This window comes from Cricetulus griseus, chromosome 4 (genome assembly GCF_003668045.3).
Source record: "Cricetulus griseus strain 17A/GY chromosome 4, alternate assembly CriGri-PICRH-1.0, whole genome shotgun sequence".
NCBI lineage: Eukaryota > Metazoa > Chordata > Mammalia > Rodentia > Cricetidae > Cricetulus > Cricetulus griseus.
The window spans coordinates 118,073,519-118,092,452 of NC_048597.1; the positions used below are offsets into that span (position 1 = coordinate 118,073,519).

At 40.5% G+C, this 18,934-nt stretch overlaps 1 protein-coding gene across 1 annotated transcript in view; it reads left to right on the top strand.

Annotated features, from left to right (window-relative positions):
- Positions 1–4,305: 4,305 nt before the first annotated feature.
- Positions 4,306–18,934, top strand: part of Cwf19l2 (CWF19 like cell cycle control factor 2) — a 64,364-nt gene continuing 49,735 nt past the window's right edge. The window contains exons 1-6 of the mRNA XM_027415213.1: positions 4,306–4,436; positions 7,488–7,598; positions 8,907–9,026; positions 12,707–12,817; positions 13,498–13,617; positions 15,118–15,208. Of these exons, the coding sequence (XP_027271014.1) occupies positions 4,329–4,436; positions 7,488–7,598; positions 8,907–9,026; positions 12,707–12,817; positions 13,498–13,617; positions 15,118–15,208 (661 nt within the window). The 5' untranslated portion in view covers positions 4,306–4,328. The remainder of the gene's footprint in view (positions 4,437–7,487; positions 7,599–8,906; positions 9,027–12,706; positions 12,818–13,497; positions 13,618–15,117; positions 15,209–18,934) is intronic.

An 18,934-nucleotide genomic window follows, 5' to 3' on the forward strand; every position in this document is an offset into this window, starting at 1 on the left:
AGGCTAACTTGCTCATACTTATTCTATAGTCCAAGACTAGCTGGACAAGGAATGGTGGCATACATAGTGGGCTGGGCCCCCCTACAGCACTTACCAACCAAGGAAGTTGTCTCCACTCCTTGCCCACTGGCAAATCTGATTTAGATATTCCCTCAGTGAAGGCTTTCCTCTAACATGACTATAGGCTGTATCAAGCTGACTAAGGTGACTAGAACATATGACTTCAGGCCACCGACTCGGAGATAATACCAAAATCTGAAAATCATTGCCCTTGATTTACACTTAGCACTTAGCCTGCCAACTCCACATTCTTTAACTCATTCAATTCTCACAGAAATTAGAGGCATCCAAAAGAAGCAGTTTATGTAAAAGTAAGTGGCAGGGTTTTAAAACTAGCAAATCTGGCTTCAGAAATTGTGCACGGAACATATTACTAATACCTCAGAACTTATCACAGTCGGAGTGGCTGGAATCTCTCTTCTTGGCTACAAATATTGTCAGAAGAATTACTTGGTCTTTCTTGGCTCTTGGCCACCGAAAGACAACCAACTATATGTTGAAAAGGAATTAACATAGAATTAATATTGGGGTGGTCATGTGATTTAGGATCTAAACTATGACCCTTTGAAAAACTAATTAAGGAGTTGTTGATAACCATCAGGGAAACAAATATAAATTAGATTGCTTTATGTGAGCTAGGACATATGGTCATCCTCACAGGACCTGTTTCAGCCTCAAAGACATTCTCTCTCTGTGTGTCCTGGTGAAAGAGAATATACCTATATCCCTTGCATGTTAATTTATTCATATTACTGTATTACTGTGTAAGATTGTTTTCACACACCCAAGTGCCTTTATTTTATTTTAGAATTTAACCTCTCCAAAACATCATTTCATATAATTGTTTTCAAACAGGTTGTCTAATTTGGTAAGCATTACGAATCTACTAAAAGATTTCTGATTATTTTTCTTTTAAGTGTATGAATATTTTAACTCTACTTAAGTATAATGCTCACAGACACCAGAAGAGGGCATATGATTTTGTGGAAATAGAGTTATAAATGGTTGTGGCTTGCTTTGTAGGTGTTGGGAACTCAACATGGGACTTAACATGAACAATTCCTTTCAACTGCTGAGCCATCTCTTCATCCACAGATTATTTTGTGTAAAGTACAGATTCTATATGCCTAACTTTGTACTTCTTATGGTAATTACTATGAATATAAATTACTATGAATATAAAGGGAGTTGTAAACTGATACTAAACTTGATCTTAGTCAAAAGGCCGAGAAACATTTTTTTGGTTTCTTTGGTTTTTCGAGACAAGGTTTCTCTGTGTAGCTTTGGAGCCTATCCTGGCTCTTGCTCTGGAGACCAGGCTGGCCTTGAACTCACAGAGATCCGCCTGCCTCTGCCTCTGCCTCTGCCTCTGCCTCCTCTGCCTCCTCTGCTGGGATTAAAGGCGTGTGCTACCAACGCCCCACAGTTAGAAGCAGACACTCACAGCTAATCACTGAACTGAACTGGAATCCAATTGCAGAGAAGGACGAGTGATGAGGAAAGGGGTCAAACCAGGTTGGTGAAACCCACAGAAACAGCTGACCTGAATAATATGGAGTATTGCGTGCGTGAAGATGATCCATAGTCCATAAGGCTAAGATTTCTTTATTCAGATAAACACCAGCCAAACGCAAGCCAGAGCGTGCTCAAAGGCAGCAAGCTAGGGAGGCCAGAGAGAAGGGGCTCTCCACATGTCTGCAGCTCCTTAAGAATTCTCAGGAGTCATCCTCCACCTCCCCTGACCACGCCCTCATGGGCGTGTCCAGGCACACCTGTAGGGGCTCCTAGGAGGCGGGGCTACAGTGTCGCCCTACAGGGGAGCTCTTGCTCCCCAGACTGATAGCTGGGAAACTACCATGGGATTGATCCAGACCCCAGGAATGTGGGTGTCAGTGAGGAGATCTCAGAAATCCATGGAGCCTCCTGTAGTAGATCAGTACTTATCCCTAGCATAGATGTGGACTTTGGGAGCCCATTCCACATAGAGGAATACTCCCTGAGCCAAGACACATGGTGGTGGGCCTAGGCCCTATCCCAAAGGATATGACAGACTCTGAAGACACCCTATGGAAGGCTACACCCTCCCTGGGGAGCAGAAAGGGTATGTGATAGGTAGGGTGTTACTTAAGAGGGGTGGTAGAGGAGGAGGGGAGGGAGAGGGAACTGGGATTAGCATGTAAAACAATCTTGTTTCTAATTCAAATAAAAAATGAAAAAAATAAAAAATAAAGGGAGTTTTAAAATCATAAGCAGATATATGCAATTTATTTATGTAAATTCAACCATTCATGAAAGTTCTTGAACTGACATGCACTAGGTATTCAGGGGGTTATCCAGGAAACAAGCAAGAAAACAGTCAAGACAACTTCAAGTAGAGATAGAGAGCTATAATAGCATTAAATCATGATGTGAAAATATGTGGGGAGTAGTGTGTAGATGGGAACATTAGATTTTATGATCAGTGAAAGGGATATTTGTTTTACCTGGGATATGAAGACATACAAAAGCCTTATGTGGTAATGAAAGATGGAATGGGGCCCTTGTGACTGAGGCCCAGCACTGGAAGTAAGGGAGGGGATGGAGAAAGGGGAAGAGTAAGAGAGGGAGGGAAGTTCACACAGAAGAGGCCATGAAAGCACAGCTACAGGGTGGCTAATATGCATGGCTCGTCTCTAGGACTGACAAGAAGGCCAGATTTCAACATATCTGAGCCTAGCCTGTCTCAATAAGGACATCTCAAGGCCTAATATGTGTCTCTTTGTATGCAGTTGGAGCAGGGCAAACCCTGTGGGATGAATGGAGATACAGGCAGCTCTACCTTAGTTGTAACAATATCAGCCTGGTCATCATGCTGGGATATGGAACAGGGAAGGTCAGGAGGGAAATTATCAAAATCTAGTTTTTAGTTTCCTGACATTTTCATTTCTTCTGCAATACAAAGGCTCGTGAGTATTGCTTCTTAACAGCAAAATGAACTTTCACAGCAGTTCTGACTAACAGAGAAGCCAGGTTACTGAAAACCAGCAGACCAGCTGCAGTATATTTCATGGTGTGCTCCTATGGGTGCCTTTGGTATTAGGTGAGCAGGTGCAGCAGCCCTTCCAATCAGCTCTGTATTGGCTGGTTACTCTCAGTGGGTACATCTGTGCAGGTTGCAGCCTTCTAAATGTAATGAATCAAATCAACAATAGCACTTGGTGGGGGGCATAGGGGTGTAACCGTTGAAGTTTGGCATTTTAAATTCTGCTGAGTTGCCAGAGGTAAAAAGAAAGAGAAATGGCTTATCTCAATTTTCCTATTACCATCCTTGTGAACGAATCATATGTAGCACAGATAAGAACTAGTATTTTGATACAGAGACTTATTTAAGCAAGATGCAGTAAACATAAGGTCCCTGCTTTTTTATTTTGGGGGAGGGGGTTAGAGACAGGGTTTCTCTGTGGCTTTGGAGGCTGTCTTGGAACTAGCTCTATAGCCCAGGCTGGCCTTGAACTCACAGAGATCCGCCTGCCTCGGCCTCCCGTGTTGGCATTAAAGGCCTGTGCCACCAACACCCAGCTTTCTTCATGAGAGAGAATCTTACACTCAATGCATCTCACACCCAATGATGAGAACTCTTCCTGCACTCAGGCTTGTGCAACACTCTCAACCTCTACAGGGTGTGTGAATGTGTGTGTGAGTGTTTTGTTTGCCTTTATCTAAGTACACCAAGGAGGTGAAGTGCCTGTGGAAGCCAGAAGAGGGCGGTGGGTCCCCTGGAAATAGAGCTACAGATGGTTGTGAACCTCCACAAGGCTTTTGGATCTGAACTTAGGTCCTTTGCAAGAGCAAACCACTCACCCATCTCTCCAACTCCGTTTCCAATATATTTAAAAACACCCACCAACAAAAAAAAAATAGTGAATCTTAGAGCAATTTTTTTTTTCCCTTTCCCCCCACGTTCTCCTGACTTTCTGATTAGCGTCCCTTTAGCCTGGTGCACCATCACAGGAAATCAGGCAAGAACGCAGATATCTGGATAGTAAGAGTCTTGATAAGACAGGAGCTAGCACAGTGCAAGGTACATCATTGCGCATGCTGATTATTAACTCAGCGAACCCCGCACACCTAAAACGCCCGCCGCGGGGCGGACTTCCAACGTTCCACCAAACCTTTAGCTCTGCCGCCTTTCAATCTGCGCCTGCTCCGTTGGCATAGTAACAGGCCAGGATTTGGTTCCTGCTTTGCGACAGTCGTAAACTGAGGTTTCCGGACGGCTTCCTCGCTTTATGACAGCTACAACTATGGCGGCGTTGGGTGGAAGATTTGAAAGTGCTAGGAGTATCGAAGAGCGAAAAGAACGGACCCGCATTGCCAGGGCCGAAGTGTTACGCCAGGTATCTCCGCTTTGGAGTGTTTTCTTTCCTCCTTTTAAGACCAGGGCTCACACTGAGCGCTTCCTGCACTTCAGGCCAGCACTCTCCCAGAGAATCCGTCTTTCGTTCCTGAAATGCTGTCGTTTTTTCTCTTAGACAGATCTCGGAAAGTTACTTAGAATTGCAGGACTTGACACTTCCGGGAGGTAGTCCACCTACTCCTCTCCTCACGTCGGTATTTCTCCATGTCAGGCTGTCAGCTGTTTTCCCAAAGCAGTGTCTCCTAAATTCTCTGCCCGCTCGCTTTGCTCATTCCCTTTGCAGAGAGATGTGATTGGGTTCCTTAGCTTTTAGTCATCTATTCTTGACATTTCTGCCGCCTGGATCGCTAGGTTTCTTTTTCTTTTTTTTTGCCCAGTTTAAAAAACATTGAGCAATACATCCCCCACTCTCCTTCCCTCTCCCCTCCCCTTCCACTCTCCCTCCTGCCCCTACTCTTCCTATTTACTTAGGAGATCTTGTCTAGTTCCTTTTCCTAGGGTCCTCTAGGTTCTCAGGGGTTGTGGCCTGTAGGCTGGTTGTCCTTTGCTTTAAGTCTAATATCCAATCATGAGTGAGTACATATTTGTCTTTCTGGGTCTGGGTTACCTCACTCAGGATTTTTTTTTTTTTTCTGGTTCCATCCATTTGCCTTCGAATTTCAAGATGTCCTTTCTTTCTTTCTTTCTTTCTTTCTTTCTTTCTTTCTTTCTTTTTTTGGTTTAATCACTGAGTAGTACTCCAATGTCTAAATGTACCACATTTTCCTTGTCCATTCTTCGATTGAGGGGCATCCAGGTTGACTCCAAGTCCTGGCTATTACAAGTAATGCTGCCATGAACATTACTGAGCAAATGTCCTTGTGCTTTGAGTGTGGATTGCTCAGTTTCTATGTACTGTACCACATTTGAAGACACCAGTTGTCTTGCAGACCGAGTCATTTCTTCGGCCTATTGGAAGTGGGAAACATTTGAGTACAGTGGGCATTCCTCCACTGTCTGTCTGTCTTTCACTGGGCATTTAAAATGGTTTATTACGGTTTTTCATGACAGTGAGACACAACACCAGACAGACTGATTGAAACACTGTTTAACATAAGAGACTCAGAATGTGTGTCTCCCCCAAAAGTTTGGTAAACAGAATTCTCATTAATATTGAAATATATGGAATTTATAAAAAATGGAAAAAGTAAATATTGAATTATCTGATAAGTTTTTCCAAACTGTGACTGCACAAAGGGCAAATTTGTAGTTGAAGAACAACAGTGTTTGGTAACAATTTGGTGGGGGGCTTAAGGGGAAGAAGTTTTAATAAGTTTAAATGTATATAAAGAATAGAAAAGATAGGAAGAATGAGTAATGATCGTCATATTTTTATGGGAGTGAGTACCTGGTCTCGGACAAATAAACCATTGTGATTTTTCATTGATCTCAAAGTAGATATAATAATATTCTTCATTATTGTCTGACTGGTATTTCCAGAAGTTTTGGGAGGAAACTCTTTATAAACTGTAATGAATTTTATAGGGATCTGCATATAGGACCAAACTCAGCTTTGATGTTTGAGAGGTAGATGAGAAAGCAGAAAAAACCTTGCATTGTTTGGCGTTTGTTGACTGTTGACTAGAAACTAGCAGTATGATCCTATCTTTTTTTTTTTTTTCCTTAGTTCAAGTTAGGGAACAAGCTTGTTTCACATGTAAGTCCCTTCTCCCTCTCCCTCCCCTCACCCCCATCCCTCCTCCCCCACCTCAACCTACCCCCCACCCCATCCACCCACCACTCCCCAGGCAGGGTAGCCCTCAACGGGGGCTCTGCAAAGTCCACCAAATCTTCTTGTGCTGGGCCTGGGCCCTTCCCAATGTGTCCAGGGCCAGAGTGTAACCCTTCATGTGGGATGGGCTCTCAAAGTCCCTTCTTACACCAGGGAAAAATACTAATCCACTACCAGAGGCTCCCTGGAGTGCAGAGGCCTCCTTATTGACATCTATGTTCAGGGATCTGGATCACTCTTGTACTGGCCTCCCAGTTAGCATCTGGGGTCGATGTGCTCCCCCTTGTTCAGGCCAACTGTTTCTGTGGGTTTCTCCAACCTGGTACAGACCCCTTTGTTCTTCATTCCTCCCTCTCTCCAACTAAATTCCAGATTTCAGCTCAGTGTGTATCTGTGGATGTCTGTCTCTGTTTCCATCAGCCACTGGATGAGGGCTCTAGGATGGCATAAAGAGTAGTCATCAATCTCATTTTAGGGGAAGGGTTTTTAGGTTGTCCTCTCCACCATTGCCTGGATTGTCAGATCATGTCATCCTTGTAGGTCTCTGGAGATCTCCCTAGTTCCAGATCTCTTCTCAGACCTATAGTGGCTCCCTCTAATATGGCATCTCTCATTCTGCTCTTTCTCCTCTATTCTTCCCCTGACTCAATATTTCTGCTCCTCTATTTCCTCTCCTCTACTCCTCTTCTCTTGATCTTATTGTGGCAGTTCCCTCTCCCCTACCCTTGTGCTCCCAATTAGCTCAGGAGTTCATGCCACTTCCCATTCCTGGGGTCCATTTATCCCTTAGAGTCCTTCATGTTTCCTAGTTTCTTTGGTGAAGATGATCCTATCTTTTTAAGAAGATTTTTTTTTTTTCTGAGACAAAATATTGGGGTACAGATATTGCCTATTGAAGGCATGGAAAAAGTCACCTTCATAATTGTTGCAAAAGTCTAAAGAACTAGTTACAGGGATGATGAAGGTTAAAGTGATTCCAAGTCATATTTGAGACAGGGAGAAAGGAGGACATAGACTAGACCTGGACAGGATACTGTGTGTGATTTGTACAGAGATTTACTGAAGGTTGGTAGTCCCAAAGAAAAGCTATTGTTAGGGTTTAAAAAATCTTTTCTTTAGTAGTAGAAGCAAATTTATTGTGAAGAATAAACCATTAATTAAATAAGAATCTTTACATGAAAGTGCTACCAAGTTTTCTTTTTGTATTTGAAAAGCAGTTATATCAATTGTCAATTTGTTTTTTGTATTCTTTTGTTATAGGCCAAAGATAATTTTGAAAAAGAACAAAGGCGTAAAGAACTTAAGCAACTTCGAGGTGAGGACACATGGATGCTACCTGATGTAAATGAGCGAATTGAACAGTTCTCACAGGTGAATATTAACAGATGTCTTTGATGTAATGGTAGGACTTACTTTCTTGACTTTGTATTTTCAGGAAGGGTCTCTCTATCTGGACCTTGCTGGCCTGGCACTTGTTGGGTAGACCAGGCTGGCCTCAAAAGCCTACCAAGTGCTGGTATTAAAAGTACTAAAGGCATGTACCACTCAGTCTAGTGTATGTCTTTTCTTTTTAAAGTATGATTCAATTAATATTGAGAAACAACTTTTTCCTTTATGTTTATTTGTTGTTTCTATCGCTATCTCTTTCTCTGGCCCTCTCTGTCTCTCTCTCTGTGTGTGTGTGTGTGTGTGTGTGTGTGTGTGTGTGTGTGTGTGTGTGTGTGTGATGGTTTATGTGTGCAGGTCAAAGGGCAACTTGCCTGAGTGACTTTTCTCCTACTTCGTGGGTTCTGGGGATTGAACTGTGTTTATCAGTAACATGTTCACTATTAGGTGCTTAGCATTATTGAAATTTGTCTCCTTAGGCAACAAAATGTCTGTCTTGACCACAATTTCATCATGATATGAAAAGATTTTGTTATTTGTGTTGGCTGGTAGAATTGGTTATAAATCTCTTGGCTATTTGTAGGAAGCTTTTAGATCTGAAAGTACATGTTTTAAGATTCATGCTTTTTATTTTTATTTAATTAATTAAATAATTTGTTTTTATCGAGCCTTATTTTCTCTTTTTTACAAGTTTTTAGCAGTTTGCATTCTGGCATGTGTCCCCACAATTGTGCAGGGTTTTTTGTTGTCTGTTTTATTTTGTTTTTAATTGAACTATGTTAATTGTTTGTATTTACAGAGGACACTGATATTTTGATCTGTGTACACATTATAGAAAGATTTAGTGGAGGGTATACACCCTTCATACACTCACTTTTTCTTTTTTTCTGGTGAGAATATTAAAATCTGTGTTTTAGGAATTTTTAAATGTTTATTGTGTATTCAGAACCACGATCCTGGTCCTGAACCACCTATCACTAAAGCTTAATGGTTATATGTTTATATCTGTATTTATTTTTTATACTTGTCACATACAAATATCTTAACCAAAACTTTACTCATATCTTTTCTGGTAAGAAACCTGAGTTACTATGTTGATTAGTAGTGCTTGTCTTACAGAAAGTATGCTAAAGTTTTTTAGAAAATTTTATTATATATATACATGTGATCTTTGTTTCTTTTTGTAAAAGAATGTAAAGTTTCTTGGAACATGTATTTTTCTTTTCACTCAAAATGCCTCCTGTTAAAATTAGGTAAGATTAAATTCATGTTATACTTGTTCAAAATTATTAGGAACACTCTGTGAAGAAAAAGAAGAAAAAGGACAAGCATTCAAAGAAAGTGAAGAAAGAGAAGAAAAAGAGCAAGAAACAGAAATATGAAAAACAGAGTGAGTCGACTGACAGTTCCTCGGTAAGTGAGCACTGAGGCTGAGTCCTGCAGCTGTGGAGAGTGGTGCTCTTGAAGGAATAATGTATGGGAACTGATGGTGCATGGGACCTTAAAATATTACAGCTTATGACAGAAAAATGTCTATAAGACACCCACTTGGAGTTCCCTAGGAAATACTGGCAATGTAGATTGTTCATTTTAGAAAATGGTATACAATTTGTTGTTCTTTGTTGGATGGACACCAACACTGATGATGAGCCACATGGGAAGGAGAGGAAACCACTTGTATGAAAGTGGTTCGAAAATTGTAAGGGCTTGGGTCACTTCTTCAGTTCTGTCTTCTGCAGTACACACACCTTGTCTTTTGTTTTCCTGCTGGCTCCACTCCATGGCTTGTGTTGTTCTTCATTGTCATCCCATGGTACTGGCATCTCCAAAATCCTGCGGTCCCTCACTGCAACTGGGCTGCACTTTCACCAATAGCCTCTAATAGGCTCTTTTCATGGTGTCAAGCCTCTGCTTCTTCGTATGACCCCTTCAGTCCTGGGCTTTCAGCTGCCACTGAGACTACACCTTCATCAATGGTCTTTCGGGGCCTTTCATAGTGTCACGCCTCAGCTGCTCTTTATGACCCCTTCATGCGTTCAAAACCAGTACCACCTGGGTGATGCTCACACAGTTCCAAGTCCTGCTGCCTGCATGAGGTACAATCTTAGCCACCTCTTGAATACAGTTTCCCTGTGCTTCCCAAAACACTTCCCAGAAGATTTCACCTCATTGATGCTGGTCTCTTCTTAATCACCACTAATTTCTTAGCTCCAGCCAACCAGCATCCAGTATTCCAGCAAAGTAAAATTTTACTTTAGTAGTTCTGGTGTCTTGTTGATTACAGCTGATTCTTCAGCCCCAGCTAATCAGAACTACAGGATCTTAATTCAAAATAACAATGGTCATAATAGAGCCTTTAAACTTCCCTCTGAAATTTCACAAGCCTGTTCTCCATCTTCTGCACTGCTCTTAACATTGTTATCTCCCAAGCTCCCAAAGAACATCCCGCTGAGCTCTTAATACTCAATGGTTCTTCTAGCCCAAAGTTTCAAAATCCTTCCACAGATCTCTGCAAAACATGGTCAGGTCTGTGACAGCAATACCGTATTACAATGGTAAACAATTTGTTTTAGGGCTTATATTGCTGTGAAGAAGCACCATGACCAAAAAGCAAGCTGGGGAGGAAAGGGTTGATTTGGCTTACACTTCAGCATTGCTGTTCATCACTGAAGGAAGTCAGAACAGGAACTCAACAGGGCAGACTCCTGGAGGCAGAAGTTGATGAAGATGCCGTCCAGGGGTGCTCTTACTGGCTTGCTTCCTGTGGCCCACTCAGCCCACCTTTTTTTGTTGTTGTTGTTGTTGTTTTTTTGTTTTGTTTTGTTTTGTTTTGTTTTGTTTTTTTGAGACAGGGTTTCTCTGTGTAGCTTTGGAGCCTATCCTGGCACTCGATCTGGAGACCAGGCTGGCCTCGAACTCACAGAGATCCACCTGCCTCTTTCTCTCGAGTGCTGGGCTGTGCCCGGCTTAACCCACCTTTTTATTGATCCCAGGACCACCAGCCCAGGGATGGCCCTCCCTTAGTGATCACTAAATGAGAAAGTGCTGGATCTCATCAAGGTATTTCCTCACATGAGGATCCTTCCTCTCTAATGACTCTAGCTTACATCAAGTTGACACACAAAACCAGCCAATACACAAATAAATGTTTTAAATGCTTAGGCAATTTTGAGGTATTTCATGGAATAGAAGAATGTAATTTTCTTAGAGGGCCTTGGCTGAGTTGGTAAAAGTGTTTGCTGTGTAGGCATGAGGGTGTGAGTCTCAGTCACTAGCACCCAAGTAAAAAGCTGGTGTGGCTTTACACGCCAATAACCAAGCACTGTGCAGAAGCAGAGAGAGGAGGTTTTCTGGGGCTTGCTGGCTTCTGAGGCCACCCACGTTCAGTCAGAGACTCTTACAAGAGAATAAGGTGATAAGTGATAGATCAAGGTAACCAGCCTAGATGTTATTAGAGATCTTTGCAATTTTAGATCTAGGAGCTCCCCCCCCCCCCAAATTTGACACTTAGAGCAAATAGCAAAATCCTTTACATGCATGTTATTTCTCTGGTGCTACTGAGATAAATATATGTGTTCATTTGGATGTTGGTAGAAATTGAGCCTTGCCATGGTGCTTTCCTGTAGACAGTTTCTAATCTGCCTAGTCCTGCAGCTGGTTGGACACAAACACACTGAGACTTATATTAACTATAAACTGTTTGGCCATTGGCTCGGGCTTCTTATTGGTTAGGGCTCTCTTAATTATTAACCCATTTCTATTAATCTGTGTATCTCCATTGTGGTCTTGGCTTACCAGAGAATGCCCGGTGTCCTATCTTCCTGTAGCTACATGGCTTCTCTCTGAAGCCTTCTCTACCTTCCACTTCCCAGCATTCTCCTAGTCTGGTAGCCCTGCCTGTACTTCCTGCCTGGCTACTGGCCAATCAGCATTGATTCATCAACCAATCAGAGAAACCTATATTCATAGCATACAGGACATCCCCCTCATCTCCTTTCTGTCTAAATAAAAAGGAAGGTTTTAACTTTAACATAGTAAAATCATATATAACAAAACAGTTATCAAATAAGAACTATTGTTAACAATATTTAGTCCATTAACATTTGGCAAAATTAAAAAAAATATTCTACCATCTATCCTATCTTTGTGAGTCTAAACTTTAATATGTAACTTTTATCATAACTAATGAAAACAATAATCATAACTTTCAACTCCATCTAAGACCTCAGAAGGATAATATATAAACTCTAGAACTGATGGAGACATCTTGCTGCCTGGACAGTCACCCAAAGTTCCTCTGTAACGTTGGGGCGTCCCTCTTCACCCTATAGGCCCAGTGTCTGGTAGACTTTTCTGTGAAGCGGGAATCTTGAAGGACCATCCTGTCCTGTGGCAAGTTCAGCAGTCACTTTTCTTTACAACCTGCTTGTCCAGTTTGGACAGTATGTTTTCAAGCAGTCCAGACAAGAGCAGTTTCTTGTCCAAATGGGTATTCCTGCCATATTGAAGGCACACTCCATCCTCCTCTCTGATGTAATTGGTGTTGTGTCTCCTTGTCATGAAAAACCCTAATAAACCATTTTAAATGTCATAACCTATAGTTCTTTGAAAGGTTTGAAGAATATCTATCCATTGCATATATATCTCTGTATATGTAGAAAACTAACATGACTATATAGGTGACTATCTATAATCTGTATTTAATTATACATTACATTTTTAAAAGAGCTGTATAAACACAATACTTAACCCGGAGTAGAAATATACAGGTAACAAAATTGACCTTAAATTTGTATCAGTAAACCAAAATCCATACCAATGCAAAGTATTAATTTCTATATCACTTTCCTTCCTAGCTTTTCATTTTATTTTTTGATATAACTCATGAGAGGAAGAATGAATTTGGCTGTCTCTTTTGGGCTCAAGCTAAAGTAGGGTTTTCATGGTATTTCTTGAGATTTTCCAGTATTATTCTTGAAGGGGAAAAAGAATGAAAGAATCTCTTCTAATTAGCTGAATTATGTCCACTTAATTCAGTATTTTATATATAAGTATGCAAATTGTGAATGTCATGTATATGCTAAATGTTCTAGAGCTCTGAAGAGTGGGTTGAGGCTGTTCCCTTCCAGACACTTGGCAAAGAAAAGACCTGGAAAGTGAAAGACGAAAAGCCAGAAGAAGAATGTGACAGGCATGTTATGCAGGTGAGCACCCAGCTGATTCAGAGCAAATTGGCTTCTAAGAATGGATTGGTATTAAACTTATGACTATAACTTCTTCAGGAGGATTATACTTTAGCAGTAGTTTATGAATTGCTGAATGCTGGTATTCAGACTGGCCTTCTCCTGCTCTGGAAGCTCATCATCTGGAATCCCATCATCTGGATGCTCATCTGTGCTGTCACCCTTCAGAACTCTCTTTACTATGGTTGTTGGCATTTCCTTTTTAGTTGGGTTTACCTAATACAGAAGTCTGAACCTCTTGTATGCATCTAGTTCAGTTGCAACTTTTCTTTCTGTTCCCTTATGTCACAATTTGTTCATCAATGCTTACAGTTGAGTAGCAGATAAATTCATATGCATAAGAAAGAATAGAGTTTGCCCACTTAGCCACAGAAACAGGAAAAAAGGTGAACAGTAGCTAACATTTCATTGTGTGCACCAGACCCTATGTTGGCTACCTTTTATACTTATTTTGTTTACTCCAAACAAACTTGAAAGGTGAGTTCTTCACTCCACTTTTATAAGGCAGAGAATAAGGTGCAGCAAAAATGAGAAACTCGTTGAGTACCTAGCCACATAGTGTTTGCTCTTGGCTAGTGCCTGCAGTCTGCTATTAAGTAGGTCTTAAGTACAGATTGAAATGGCTTCATTCTTTTAAACAGCGGGATGAATGGATGACTGTTGATTTTATGTCTGTTAAAACTGTGTCCTCATCATCAATCAAAGCTGAAAAGGAGACTTTAAGGAAGACAGAGCAGGAAAAAGCCCAAGCACTAGAGCAGGTAAGAGAACAATTTCAGTGCTTTCATTTTTTAATTTGCCTTATTTGTAATATCATTTTTATTTGTAAAGTACATTTTTTAGTGGTGTATGATAACTGAGGAATGTGAAACAATTTTTTAAAAAGTTAATTTCTTATAGGGAAGCTGTTTAAATGTATACTAGGGGTTGAGAGATGTTTCAGCCGGTAAGAATATTGGCTGCTCTGTTAGAGTACTCAAATTGGGTTTTTAGTACCCACATGGCAGCTGTAACTCCAGTTCTAGAGATTTATTGGCCTTTTTAGGCCTCTGTGGGCACTGCACACATGTAGCACATAGACATACAGACAAATTACTTGTACACATAAAATAAAAATAAATACGGATTTTTTTTGAGAAGTGTATTAGATTTAGACTGGAAAGATGGGTCAGTAGTTAAGAGCATATACTGCTCTTCCATAGGACCCTTTAATTCCCAGAACCCACAGTGGGTAAATCGTTGCTGTCTCTAATCCCAATTTAAGGAGAGCCAGTACTTCTGGTTTGGGCAGGCACTTGTACACATGTTCACATATGCACACCCAGACACGGGCACATAAAATATATCTTTTAAAAGACATACTAGATGTGGTAATCTAGGTAAATGTAGTTAAGCAGTTATTGTCTGTTACATGATTGCCATTAATTACAGTTGAGCCATCAACTGAGCCTTCTGATTGTACACTAATTAGTTAATCCTAAGAATGGTTTCAAGATGCCTAGAATGCCATAGAAAATACTAAACAGGCATGTTCATGTTATTGTTTTCACTTTGATGTCAAGAAAACAATGGGAGGGGCTGGAGAGATGGCTCAGGGGTTAAGAACACTGCCCGTTCTTCCAGAGGTCCTGAGTTCAATGCCCAGCAACCACATGGTGGTTCCCAACCATCTGTAATGTAGTCTGGTGCCCTCTTCTGGAGTGCAGGGATACATGCAGTCAGAATACTGTATACATAATAAATAAATAAATATTAAAAAAAGAAAACAATGGGAAACCCTTAGCGACCATAAAGTTTAGAAATGCTTTCAGAGATTGTGTTATAATTTACCTTGAATGTAATATAGAACAAGTGAAAAATATAGCCAAGTGATTTTGAGAGTTCTGTGGTCAGTGTTGTTTTGTTTTTTCTCCCAGTCTAATTTTAAGTTTAAGTATGATAAACATGCTGTTTTGTAATCAAGCTGCTACCATGTGGACCATTGGAGGACAGGAATTTTGGAATGTCTTGTCTAAGTTTTGGGATGTCTTGTCTAAATCTCTGAGTTAGTCTGAAAGGTTCTGAAAAACAGTAGGTGTTCAATAAAGATATATCAACATTAGTTAGACATTGTTCCTGCAAGTTATATAACGTGTCCTAAGAATTTTAAATGATTTGTTAAGCCTTGTAAATCAGACAGTTAGCCACCTCAAATTATTTAGTAATCATTTCCATGGTGGATTGACTTTTACACTCTAACCTTTCAAAATGTTTTCTTCTAGTCCAAACTACTAGAAAGAGAATTGAATCCATACTGGAAGGATGGTGGGACAGGTCTCCCTTCAGAAAATTGTATACCAGCAGTTACTAAAGGTATCCTTATATTTTCTTTAGACTTATAGGCATTTCTCACATTCTACTAATGAAAGGGGTAAATGTGATTAAAGTATGTTATATATATGTGAAAATTTCATAATGACACCTGTTTTGTACAGTTAATATACACTCGAGTTTATATATATTGTACAGTTAATATACACTCGAGTTTATATGTAAACTCGAGTTTATATATAACAAAATATTTATGAAATATGTGTGATCTTTTGAAGTCTTATTTAAGTCATTATTATTTGGAAAGTTTACTATTATGCATTTTGGAGGAAGGTGATTCAGTATATATTGTATATAATAACCATAATTTTCAAGTTTCTATTTTAAATGGGCTAAGACAAAGCATGATTATATGAAACTTTGTATTAGATTTGATTTTTTTTTTTTTTTTTTCGAGACAGGGTTTCTCTGTATTGTTTTAGATGCTGTCCTAGAACTCGCTCTGTAGACCAGGCTGGCCTTGAACTAACAGCGATCCGCCTGCCTCTGCCTCCTGAGTGCTGGGATTAAAGGCATGCGCCCCACCAACACCTGGCTTAAAATTATAGATATTAAAGATGCAACTTTATTGCTTTTAGAAATTCCTCAGTTTTCAGCAATCATAAAATTTGTGTGTTATTCTTAGGATCTTAGGAGAAGACTGCTAGTATTTTCCAGTCAGTGGAGACAAGACAATATATATGAGCATCACATAGTGCTCAGTATATTATTATATTGCCAATTCAGTGATAACTTGAAATATAATTTAGCCAGAATAAAATAATATTATAAATAATGTTATCTTTTTCCATTTAATTTCTATATGGCTGCTTAAAATTCTTCATTGTATGTGAGCATGAGGCCACCAAATCTACTCCAAGACATCTTTAGAATTCTTACTTAGTATTTTTACTAAGTTATTAGTTACTACTATTACTATTAGTAAGCAGAGTTTTCCTGCCCTAACCTCTCAACCCCAGTCTCTTAGTATTAATTATAAATGATTGGCCAGTAGCTCAGGCTTATTGCTAACATTTTAAATTAACTTATCCTTTTTTTTTTTTTTTTTGAATTTATTAGTTCAAGTTAGGGAACAAGCTTGTTTCACATGTAAGTCCCTTGTCCCTCTCCATCCCCTCACCCCCATCCCTCCTTTCCCACCCCCAATACATCCATCCACCATCCACTCCCTAGGTAGGGTAGGGCCCTCAACGGGGGCTCTGCAGTGTCCACCAAATCTTCCTGTGCTGAGCCTGGGCCCTTCCCCATGTGTCCAGGGCCAGAGTGTATGCCTTCAAGTGGGATGGGCTCTCAAAGTCCCTTCTTACACCAGGGAAAAATACTAATCCACTACCAGAGGCTCCCTGGAGTGCAGAGGCCTCCTTATTGACATCCATGTTCAGGGGTCTGGATCACTCTTGTACTGGCCTCCCCGACGGCATCTGGGGTTGATGTGCTCTCCCTTGTTCAGCCCAGCTGTTCCTGTGGGTTTCTCCAACCTGGTACAGACACCTTCGCTCTTCATTTCTCCCTCTCTTCAACTAAATTCCAGATTTCATCTCAGCTATCTGTGGATGTCTGTCTCTGCTTCCATCAGCCACTGGTTGAGGGCTCTAGGATGGCATAAAGAGTAGTCATCAATCTCATTTTAGAGGAAGGGCTTTTAGGTTATCCTCTCCACCATTGCCTGGATTGTCAGATCGTGTCATCCTTGTAGGTCTCTGGAGATCTCCCTAGTTCCAGATCTCTTTTCGGACCTATAGTGGCTCCCTCTAATGTGGTATCTCTCATCCTGCTCTCTCTCCTCTATTCTTCCCCTAACTCAATATTTCTGCTCCCCCATTTCCTTTCCTCTACTCCTCTTCTCTTGATCTTATTGTGGCAGTTCCCTCTCCCCTACCCTTGTGCTCCCAATTAGCTCAGGAGTTCATGCCACTTCCCATTCCTGGGGTCGATTTATCCCTTAGAGTCCTTCATGTTTCCTAATTTCTTTGGTGAAGAGGATTATAGGCTGGCAATCCTTTGCTCTATGTCTAAAATTCATATATGAGTGAGTACATACCATGTTTGTCTTTTTGTGACTGGGTTACCTCACTCAGGATGGTTTCTTCTAGTTCCATCCATTTGCCTGCAAATTTCAAGATTCCATTGCTTTTTTTCTGCTGAGTAGTACTCCATTGTATAAATGTACCACCTTTTCTCTATCCATCCTTCAGTTGAGGGGCATCTAGGTTGCTTCCAGGTTTGGCTATTACAAACAATGCTGCTATGAACATGATTGAACATATGTCCTTGTTATATGAACATGCACATTTTGGGTATATACCCAAGAGAGGAATGGCTGGATCTTGAGGTAGACTGATTCCCATTTTTCTGAGCAACTGCCATACTGATTTCCAGAGTAGTCTTACAAGTTTGCACTCCCACCAGCAATGGAGGAGTGCTCCTTTTTTTCCACATCCTCTCCAGCATGGATTGTCATTGGTATTTTTGATTTTAGCCATTCTGACAGGTGTGAGGTGGTATCTCAGAGTTGTTTTGAGTTGCATTTCTCTGATGGCCAAGGATTTTGAGCACTTTGTTCAGTGTCTTTCAGCCATTTCAGATTCCTCTGTTGAGAATTCTCTATTTAGTTCTGCACCCCACTTTTTAATTTCATTGTTTGGTGTTTTGGTGGCTAGCTTCTTGAGCTCCTTATATATTTTGGAAATCAGCCCTCTGTCAGATATGGGATCGGTGAAGATCTTTTACCATTCTGTGGGCGGTCGTTTTTTCTTACTGACTGTATCCTTACCGTTGAAGAAGCTTCTCGGGTTCAGGAGGTCCCATTTATTAATTGCAGACCTCAATGTCTGTTCCTGGCGTATGTTCAGGAAGTGGTCTCCTGTGCCAATTTGTTCAAGGGTGATTCCCACTTTCTCTTCTAGAAGATACAGTGTGGCTGGATTTATGTTGAGATCTTTGATCCATTTGCACTTAAGATTTGTGCATGGTGACAGATATGGATCTATCTGCAATTTTCTGCATGTCCGAATCCAATTGTGCCAGCATCATTTGTTGAAGATGCTATCCTTTTTCCATTGTATAGATTTAGCACCTTTGTCAAAAATAAGGTGTTCGTAGGTGTGTGGGTTAGTATCAGGGTTTTCAATTTGATTCCATTAATTTTGTGTCCTGCTACCTTGCTGAAGGTGTTTATCAGCTGTAGGAGTTCCCTGGTAGAGTTTCTCGGGTCACTAATGTAGACTATCATGTCATCTGCAAATAGTGAAAGTTTGACTTCTTCCTTTCCAATTTGTATCCCTTTGATCCTCTTTTCTTGTCTTATTGCTGTAGCTAGAACTTCAAGTACAATATTGAAGAGATATGTAGAGAGTGGACACCCTGTCTTGTTCCTGATTTTAGAGGAATAGCTTTGAGTTTCTCTCCATTTAGTTTGATGTTGGCTATTGGTTTAGTGTATATTGCATTTATCATGTTTAGATATGTTCCTGTTATTCCTGTTCTCTCCAAGACCTTTATCATGAAGGGATGTTGGATTTTGTCAAAGGCTTTGTCAGCATCTATTGAGATGATCATGTGGTTTTTCTTTTTTAGTTTGTTAATGTGGTGGATTACATTGAAGGATTTTCGTATGTTGAACCATCTTTGCATCCCTGGGATGAAGCCTACTTGATCATGGTGGATGATTTTTCTGATATGTTCTTGGATTCGGTTTGCCAATATTTT